The sequence below is a fragment of the Borostomias antarcticus genome (genome assembly GCF_949987555.1).
Source record: "Borostomias antarcticus genome assembly, chromosome: 23".
NCBI classification, from domain to species: Eukaryota; Metazoa; Chordata; class Actinopteri; order Stomiiformes; family Stomiidae; genus Borostomias; species Borostomias antarcticus.
In genome coordinates this window covers 9,674,717-9,684,716 of record NC_140256.1, presented here as the reverse complement: position 1 = coordinate 9,684,716, position 10,000 = coordinate 9,674,717, and the positions used below count along the sequence as shown (strand labels likewise).

At 48.9% G+C, this 10,000-nt stretch overlaps 1 protein-coding gene across 1 annotated transcript in view; it reads right to left on the bottom strand.

The window, feature by feature from the left end:
• cacna1ba (calcium channel, voltage-dependent, N type, alpha 1B subunit, a) overlaps nucleotides 1–10,000 on the bottom strand; it is a gene marked incomplete at both ends in the record, with an annotated part of 69,670 nt that overhangs the window by 40,492 nt on the left and 19,178 nt on the right. Inside the window, 4 exons of the mRNA XM_084456822.1 lie at nucleotides 1,338–1,441; nucleotides 8,034–8,221; nucleotides 8,481–8,633; nucleotides 8,729–8,820. Of these exons, the coding sequence (XP_084312948.1) occupies nucleotides 1,338–1,441; nucleotides 8,034–8,221; nucleotides 8,481–8,633; nucleotides 8,729–8,820 (537 nt within the window). The remainder of the gene's footprint in view (nucleotides 1–1,337; nucleotides 1,442–8,033; nucleotides 8,222–8,480; nucleotides 8,634–8,728; nucleotides 8,821–10,000) is intronic.

Here is a 10,000-nt window from a genome sequence, read left to right as displayed (position 1 = left end):
AGGGAAGTGTCGCGGCGGGCGTCCCATCGTATTACCTGTGGAAGTGGGCTGTTAGGACTGTGCATTATGCAAATAGTCTCTAACGTGTGGCGTCTTTGAGGAACAGGCTCTAACCTTGAGCATAAAAGATCTAAATGAATGGATTTGAGACGGAGCAAAGAGAGGAGAAACAGTGACTTATCTGCAGCCGAGACGAGGCGTACAAACGAATGACCTGAATCAAACCCAAGTCAAACTGACTCAGCAAAAAAGTGAGGTAAAAGAACAGAGCGGCCGCTGTGTGAGATGTGCGGAGAGCAGAGGGGTGAGTTGAGAGGGCGGCCATCGCAGTCTGAGCGTGGTGGCGCAGGGTCGCCATGGAGAACAGTGGGGCCATTTGGTGAAAATTAGATTCGCTTTCCGAGAAGTAATAAAGCCGACCATGAGTGCAGCATCGTACACTGCAGAGCACTCATCAGGATGCCACCAATTAGAGTGTGTGTGTGTGTGTGTGTGTGTGTGTGTGTGTGTGCAGTACGGTATATGTATGTGTGTGCATGTGTGGGTATGATTAACATTATTAACAGGACAAAATATCTCGCCCCAAATCGCACAGCAGTGGCACAATATTCTCCGGCAGGATTCACTTTCCATAGATGGTCTGCACAGTGTGTGTGTGTTTGTGCGTGTGTGTGTGTGTGTGTGTGTGTGTGTGTGCGTGTGTGTGCGTGTGTGTGTGTGTGTGTGTGTGTGTGTGTGTGTGTGTGTGTGTGTGTGTGTGTGCATGTGTGTGTGTGTGTGTGTGTGTGTGCATGTGTGTAAACCAATAGCACAGAGCCAATAACAGCCCGGTTTTCTCCCAGGACAGCCATCTAAGAGGGGATGATTCAGACTCCACGTCCGATGCTCTCTTCCTCCTCCCTCCTCCTCCGCCCTCCTCCGCTTCCTCCTCCCTCCTCCTCCCTCCTCCGCTTCCTCCTCCCTCCTCCTCCCTCCTCCGCTTCCTCCTCCCTCCTTCTCCTCCTCCTCCTTCCTGCTCTCCTCCAGCTGTTTCTGAAAAATCTAATACAGCTCTGCTCTGAACATCGGCTCATGTAAAATAAATTGTACATGCGGAAAATACTGTCTTGGTTGAGGCACATACATCAGTTTAGAGAAAATGGGAGGAATAATGTATATGTATTGCATTTCACACAATTACAGCAATTTGCACAATGAATCTCCAATATCAACAACATGAGCATTTTGTGTGTATGCATGTATGTGTGTGTGTGTGCTTGCATATATGCGTGTGTGTGTGCTTGCATGTGTGCGTGTGTGTGTGTGTGTGTGTGTGTGTGTGTGTGTGGGACACTCACCCTGACAGGACCCCCAAGACCAGGTTGAGCATGAAGAAGGAGCCAATGATGATGAGGGGGATGAAGTAGAGCCAGTTCCATGTGTTCCCGGAAGCATCATTGGCCTACAGACACACACACACACACACACACACACACACACACACACACACACACACACACACACACACACACACACCAATAGTTTGTTAAAGACACAGAGCAGAGCTTGTTGAATTGTTTGGCTGTCCTACTGAGGATCAAACCAGCAGTACATCCTGTTTTGTGATGTACTGTAGACCGTCATTCTCCATGCGACAGTCATATGAACTCAATTACTGTAGTACTGTAGAGACACAGCTCCAAAGTGGACTTTCTCCCTTCAGGGTAGACGGACACAGTTGAATAACTTGTTCCTGGCCTGGCAAGATATTCACATCTCGGGAGCTGCTAGTCCCTCCAGCTGACTCTGTCGGATTGATGCCAGCGACGGTTGAAGATCCAGAGAGTGGCGCTGGAGTTTGTGAAGCGCGTAACTCTTTACACGGACAGATCTTCTCCCAGAAATCCCAGCATCCCACTGTATATTGTCTGTAATTGCACAAGGGGCTTGGAGGTGCTGAAACCAGCAGGCCAAAGCACATACAAATTGACTTCTCACACACGCACGCACACATACACACACACCCCTCCTCCCCCAGCCTCAGCGGCCTGTACAGCAGCCAGTCCCCCTGGATAAAGTGTTGGCCCTTGCTCCCCTGCCTCTATCTCTTTATCTGTGCACTAAGTGCCCAGTAGGTGCTGTATACAGTTTTGTGCTAATGAAGACACAGGGTTTCTAATCAAGTTTATGGGGTTTTGTCCTTAAGATAACGTGTCCACCTCTGTGGTCCCTGATGAGAAAAATGCTAACAAGAGCGGCTAGTTGAGCTGTGTTTGCGTCCTGACTCAGCGCCGGCACAAAAAAGAGGGGCTTAGAGGAGAGGCTCTGGCTTTACTGCTGTAATGGACACAATCCTCACCTCTCTCCTTCCAAAGAAATCAATGAGTATTGAGCCCCATTGGAAACACGGCCAATAAAAACTGCATGAGTTGAGGGGGCGGAGCTGAGGGAGTGGGGGGGTGGGGGTGGGGGGGTTGGTGAATGGGGACTAGGAGCTGAAATCACTGTCTGAGACCTGAGCACTCTATAGGATCACTGTGAAATCCACGCCCTCAAAGCAGCAATGCTTATTTTTCCATTTCTGTTCATCTATGTCGCGTGTCGTTTCTATGACCCCCCCCCCACCAGAGAACCAGAGAGGCTCAATGGAGGAGGCTCATCAAATATTTAGCCCTCCCTGTCTCAGTATAACAGCTCTTGCATGTTTGTTGATCTGTTTGCGCCACGCTAAAATACGCATTTATTATTCTGAGTGAGGAAAACTATCGCTAAAATACGCATTTATTATTCTGAGTGAGGAAAACTATCGCAGAGGGAGATTCAGTCACTGAGAGACAGCTGAGACATCAGATTATGTCTTGGTGGGGGTTTTATTCCGCTGAAAGACTATAGTGTTGGAGGTTTTGTCAAGATTTAAATGCTGTAATCCCGTCCAGACTCCCATCCTATCATTTACTTTACCTTTTTGCGTTAAAGATGGCGGCGCACTCTATGAAAGAGGTACAGTGGGAGTTATTGCCATTCATCATATCCTAGAACTCTTTCTGCCATCCAGTGTAGTGAGTGGCAATGTATATTCCCCAGATGAAACAGCACTGGAACCAACTAGTACACTAGCTTTCCCCACAACGCCGATGTAGTAGGTCACTTAACCCCCCTCACACACACACACACACACACAAACACACACACACACACACACACACACACACACACACACACACCACAATGTTAGAAAGGCACGCTCCACCAACAACTAAACTGACGGGACCTAAAACCTAGAGAAATTAACCTACACATGTACTGAAACCTCGCCTGGCGGTCCGTGTGCCTGGTCACCGCCGAGGCCATTAGTGCTGGTTGATGGCAGAAGGGCGGATGACGGGATGACGTGCTGAGGTCTGCTGATGAGGAGGACAGCCAGACATTTCCTCGCCACTCTCACGCCAAGCCCCCCACGTAAGAAACCCAGCAATAAACAGCGTAGAGTGAACCCACAAGGCTGATATAACTATACATGATATTGATGCTGCAGTGCATTCTGGTTGTTCAGTGAGAAAAAGAGTGCACTAAAATGGAAGGGGTGTTGGGAGAGTGTGTGTGTGTGTGGGGGGGGGGGGGGGTATTGACCCAAAGTTCTAGTGTCCAGGATAACAGGATTATGTGGGAGAGAGCCAGGGTCTGCCAGGCGGCTGCAGGAGAGTTGGGTTGCCATTATCCCCCTCTTGGAGCGCTCACGCCCATTCTTCTTCATCAGGTCTCCCGGGGGGCAGGGTGAGGGGCGGGGGGGTCTGACAGGTTGGGGATGCCATTTCGCACAGGCTGAACAGGGAGGATCTCTGGTCCAGGCAATAGGAACATCGTGTACCACAGCCAGTAAGCACTGCTGCTCACTACTAACAGGTTACTGGTAATAGGAATAGATCGTTTTCCACAGACATTTATCATACCAGCATTGATGCAGGAGTTTACCTCCGACCCCCGTTCTATTGTAGTTGTATCTAGACTGACATTTCTGTGGGAATCTTAATAGGGTCAGCCTTCAGGGGAAATACCATGAAGCCCATCCATCCAGTACCTTCCATTCCTTCTCTTGTTGCTCTACTCTGTTCTGCTTCTGTTCTATTGCATTCTTCTGTACTCTGCTCTGTTCTTCTCTGCTCTGTTCTGTTCTTCTGTGCTTTGTTCTGTTCTGCTCTGTTCTGCGCTGTTCTGTTCTGCATGGCTTCATCATCCCTGTCTGCTCCCCCAGGGGCTATTTTTAAACATTTAACTACTGATTAATCAATACAGCAATCAGGCTAACCAAGCAGGCAGCAGGAAGCTAGGTGACAGAACTGCTCATCGACTGGCCTTTTGTTTCCCTGACTCCACAGCTCCTAACACACACACACACACACACACACACACACACCTTGCATAGGGGTAAATATGTTCAGGGTACTGGGGGCATACAGGCGACACAGTCAGTGACAGTGTGTTACTATGCACAGCAAGGCAATAATAACACACCATTTGTCAGAATGTTCTTTCTCCCCAGTACGGCCTACAGAGATGTACATATATGCCTCAGTGCATTAGCTGTTAGTCAGAGCACTGCAACGCCAGACCCTGGCTAAAACAAAAGAGTGGGCACACAGGCAATTGTTAAGCCATTAGAGCGAGCTTCCCAACTCTGCCCTAAAACTGTTACCCTGAGGACAGACATCCATTCAGCAGGGTTAACATTGTTAAATAGCTTGGGACCACAGCACAGAGGACAGTGCAGTGGCCATTCTAAGCTCAGAACCTGACTCTGCTTCCCCTACAAAGCGGTTCTGTCTTATTGGTTAATAATAATAACCGTGCGAATCAGGTGCATGGAGTTGAAATCAGGTGTGTGGAGTAAGCACGGTATGACTGGCTTTATAGACTGATCTTGTAGAAGTGTTAAAAAAGCAGTGTTGACAGAGAAAAAACCTGGTTATAAATAGACCTGGAGAGGGTCTATGTGACATGCCCCCAACCCCCGCCCCCCCCCCCCCCCCCCTCGCTGGGTTGTAAACATTGTGTTGTCCTGTGCCAGGATGCCATCACAGTGCTTGGCACGCCACCCTCTGTTTAGAGTGTTCGGATGCCACGTCACCCAGGGAGGCCAGCGCTAGGCTGGCAGAGGCCAGGGGGCCAGGGGTCACTTTCCTGGGACAAGCTGCCACCTGACCTTTCACAATCTGGACCGAGCACTGCAAGGAGGGTGTGTTCTCTCCCTGTGCCATGTGTCTTTTACAATGTATAGCTGGAGCCTGTCAGCCAGCCAGCCAGCCATGTCCTCCTCCACTAATGTTCAGTGAGAGGGCAGTGGCACTATATCACATTACACCAGACTAGAGGCCTCTCTGTCTGTCTGTCTGTCTGTCTGTCTGTCTGTCTGTCTGTCTGTCTGTCTGTCTGTCTGTCTGTCTGTCTGTCTGTCTGTCTGTCTGTCTGTCTGTCTGTCTGTCTGTCTGTCTGTCTGTCTGTCTGTCTGTCTGTCTTCCTGTCTGTTCTGCTCATAGTGGCAGTGCACTAAGCTCAAAGGGACAGAGATTCCTGTGCTTGTAGAATTGACAACAATCACAGGCAAGACTCTCCTGAGATGCCTGATGTAGTTGTGATGCAAGTTTTGTTATCAAGTCATTACTACCTCCACCCAAGCGACAGTGCAGGGCGAGAGGTAATGTTTTCGGTGGCGCGTGTGTGCGTGTGTTTGTCTGTTAGCAGGCTTACACAAAAACTACTGAACCGATTTGCACGAAACTCTGTGGAAAGTCCAACTTAGAATCCATTAAATTTTGAAGTAGATCTGAAGCACGGGTCAGGCCCACAGGCAGCCCAAACATGGCCGGCCATTCACCTCCATTCATTGAGACAGGATTACACAAAAACTATCTAACAGATTTTCATTAGACTCAGTGGAAGGGTGTAGCATGGGCAACAAGCTCTTACAAGCTCTTAAATTTTGGAGTGGATCTGAATCACGGGTCGGGTCCACAGGCCTCCCAAACACAGCTGGACTGCCCATTCAGTTCTATTAATTTTATGATTACGCAAAAGCTACTGTATCAAACCAATTTCTATGAAAGTCGGTGAAGGGGTATATCATGGGCCACCTTAGAACCCATTACATTTTGGTACAGATCCAAATCACGAGCCGGATCCACAAATGAAAACAAAACTTAGAACGAAGCCAGCTCCCTGTGTGGGTGTGCTAGAGACACAGGGTTTGGACCTCCGCGTTAAAATCTAACACAGCAAAAATGCGGGGGACAGAGGGGACAGATACAGGAAGTGCGGTGGACGTGTACCCCGTCTACCCCGCGTCCGCTACACCCATGCTGTAGGCTAACGGATAAGAACCAAATGGGATGTGGTGATTAAGAAAAATACTCTTTTTGACCATGTTTTATTCTGTATGTCATGACCAGTCAGGCTGCTATAGGATGTCCTATGTGAGTCCCATGATCAGCTAGCAGAGCACAATGGATGTTCAGACTGATGGCGAAAATGCAGGTACAGGAAATTAGACATGCCGCCAAGGGCTGCCACTGCCCTATACAACATTTCAATCAGAGGCCCCACCAATCATATTCTGGCTGCGGACCCCCTGGACTCCGAGAGCCCATTATCAGTCTGTCAGTGGTGTCAGTGGAGACAGAGGAACCTGTAATGGATAGAGAAGTGGTCTCAGCCCGCCCCTCGTGAACCCCAAGGCTAATTCTGGATTAACCGCTTCATCTAATAAGGTTATCAATCATACAAATGATGACACGTTGTCGAATGCTCTGTGGCCCCAGGGTTGAACATCTGGGCGACTAGGGGACGAACCCGGGAGTTAGACATGGAACTATATTCACTTCAACTCAATAAGCACTGCATAATGAGATATCAAATAAATAAGCACTGGATTAACCTAAATTCACATCACTGGGATTTGAGTTTGATAAGATATATGTGTCTGTCAGGGAGTCAGTCTGTCAGCGTTGAGATCGTGCCCGTCGTTCCTCCTCCCTCTGCCAGCATCAGGGCACCATGTTGGCAGTGCCAGGCGGGAGAGAGGCCGGCATATGCTGTCTCCCGTCACGCTTGGCAACAGCAGGCAGGGAGCAGAAAGTGAGACACAATAGGTGCCGACGCCTGGCTGAGACTTACCTGCATGTATGGAGGTTTCACATGAGGTCTACTGTATACAGTAACACCCACAAGTATAAAAAAGACAAGAAAAAAAAAGATCTTCTATCATCTAGAATAGAGACTGCTGCTTTTGAAAATCCACCAAATGGGAGGACAGACTCACAACTACAGTAGCTATCGTGTCCTCAAAACACCCTAGGTACTGTAGTCCCACTGCAAAACAGCATCTGTCTGCCTTGATCACCATAGGACATCAAAGAAGTAAGCAGCATGCTTTTCCCTGCTTCCAGCAACGACACAGCTACAGGCTAATCCGGTTCCCACTCTGAGGGCCGACTATAACACCACACTACTACCCAGTTTACAAATGATTACTTCTCCCACTAGAATATTTCATGTTGTTACATTATTATTCCCTGTGCTATATATAATTCTGACTCTCATTTCTAACATTTGAAACTAGAGTAAATCTCCGCCTCAGTCCTAGTGTGAACCCAGCCAGTGAGTCATGTGGCAACCGGGTCTCTGCATAATTACAGTATGCCTTCGGGGTTGACTGGGATAGCTACGTTAACCACTGGAGGACCAGCTACAGTATCTACTCAGGGCTGAAGAGGACAATCAGATACATACAGACAAATCATTCACAGTGGCTCTCTAGAGTCACAACCAGTTACAGTATCATTCACAGTAGCTGTCTAGAATTACAACCAGTTACAACCAACAGTGACTCAAATCGTAGAAAACGTCATAATAGGCCGTTCTCCTCTGTCTGTCCATGATGGTTTTGTAAATGAGTACTGACATGATCATCTTTTAAGTGTTGAATCAACATGGCGGCATGTTTAGGGTGTGACTCTAGTTTAGGGTGACTCATGTTTAGGGTGTAAGCCTTGTTAACTCACGTTGTAGAGGATGTCCACCCAGCCCTCCATGGTGATGCATTGGAAGACAGTGAGAACAGCAAAGAGGATGTTGTCAAAGTTGGTGATCCCGTAGTTGGGACCCAACCAGTATTCCTGACACATGGTGCCGTTGGCGCAGGTTCTCGCTGGAGCTTCCAGTCCACAGGGGAAGTCTGCTGCCTGCTCGCCTGGGACACACATGCACGCGCACGCACGCGCACGCACGCGCACACACACACACACACACACAGACACACGCGCACACACACACACACACACACACATAAACACACATCATTAAAACAACCTTGTTAGAGTAGCAAGGACAAAAAGACACAGTACATACCCAGTGCCTACAGGCAATATTTGATCATGTGCACGACCACTAAGGAACTACTGTAAGGTATCCTTATGTCAATCCACAGCACTTAACATGTGCATGCCTACCTGTGTCAGTCCTGAAGCAGGTGCGGTGGAACTTGCCCATGTAAAAGTCCAACCCAATGATGGCAAACATGAGAATGGCGAAAAACAGCAGCAGGCCGATCTGCAGTAGAGGCACCATGGCTTTCATGATCGACTTCAGCACCACCTGAAGACCTGACACAGAGCACACATATTGGATCAATTAACATTTTATGACGGTTATCAATATCGCATATTAGTTTCAGGCGGGGCTATTTAAAGGCACTTACTAGGGATCCCAGACACCAGTTTCAGTGGTCGTAAGACTCTCACCGCCCTCAGCGTTCGTAAATCAAAGTCCGCCCCGGCCGTGGCCAGAATCCTGTCCACGGAAACAACAAGAGCCTCGGCTTTATAGACAGAAATCCAATCTGTGCCACATGCATACAAAAGAACACATCACACATCAGCCATTCACACATTTCCATAGTCACTTAGCCCACGCCTTTATCCAAAGCCACTTACAATAAGTAGATTTATCAGGAAAAAATGGACCGACTGTACATCCCAGTCATGGTCAGTAAAGCCTTCAATAACAACAAGCAACACCTGTACTACAGAAAAGAAGACACTTTTTTCCCTCTATCACATCCATAAATATTACACACAAAAAGAAGATGGATGACCAATCATTTTCATGACATCATCCGCAATAATGTATTATTTGTCCAGAGTTTGGTTCTTGAACTTCCTGGAGTGGAAATGTACACGTGTCTCCAATCAACAGGCAAACAGGCTGGTGTACTCAGCTGGAGACTGGCAGGCTGTGGAGGAGCCCCAGTTTAGCGATAGCACCATTGAGTTTAGGGTTAAGGAAGACCCTAACCCCTAACCTTAACCCTAACCCTAACCTTAACACTAACCCCAACCCCAACCCCAACCCCAACCCTAACCCTAACCCTAAACCTGACCCTGACCCTGACCCTCACCCTCACCCTAACCCTAACCCTAACCCTAAACTCTATGGTGTTCTTGCTAAACTGGGTTGCGAAAAGTAATCTCGCAGCCAGGACATGCAGACACCTCCGGAAATGGAGATTGAAGCTCAGCGAGGCAAAGACGGTGTCGGCGGCCTTCCACCTTAACAACAAGGAAGCCAAACGTGAGCTCCGAGTGCACATCGGTGGAACACTCCTGCCATGCAGCGCCGACCCAACCTACCTCGGCGTCGCTCATGTTCCGCCGACACCTCAAGTCACTGCGCAAGAAGTTAACAGCTCGTGTGGCGTTGATGAGGCGACTGGTACGATCAGGCTGGGGCGCCAGGGGGAAAACACTGCGTACGGCAGCCCTAGCCCTGGTCTACTCCACCAGTGAATACTGTCTGGTACCGCAGCCCTCACACCCGCCTCATCGATCCGCCTGTCATCGAAGCATTGCGCATCGTGACGGGATGCCTGCGTCCCTCTCCTGTGGACAACCTTCCCATCCTCACAGGCATCCAGCCCGCTGGCCTCCACCGCACAGGAACCACAGCACGTCTCGCTTGCCGGGCCCTGGAG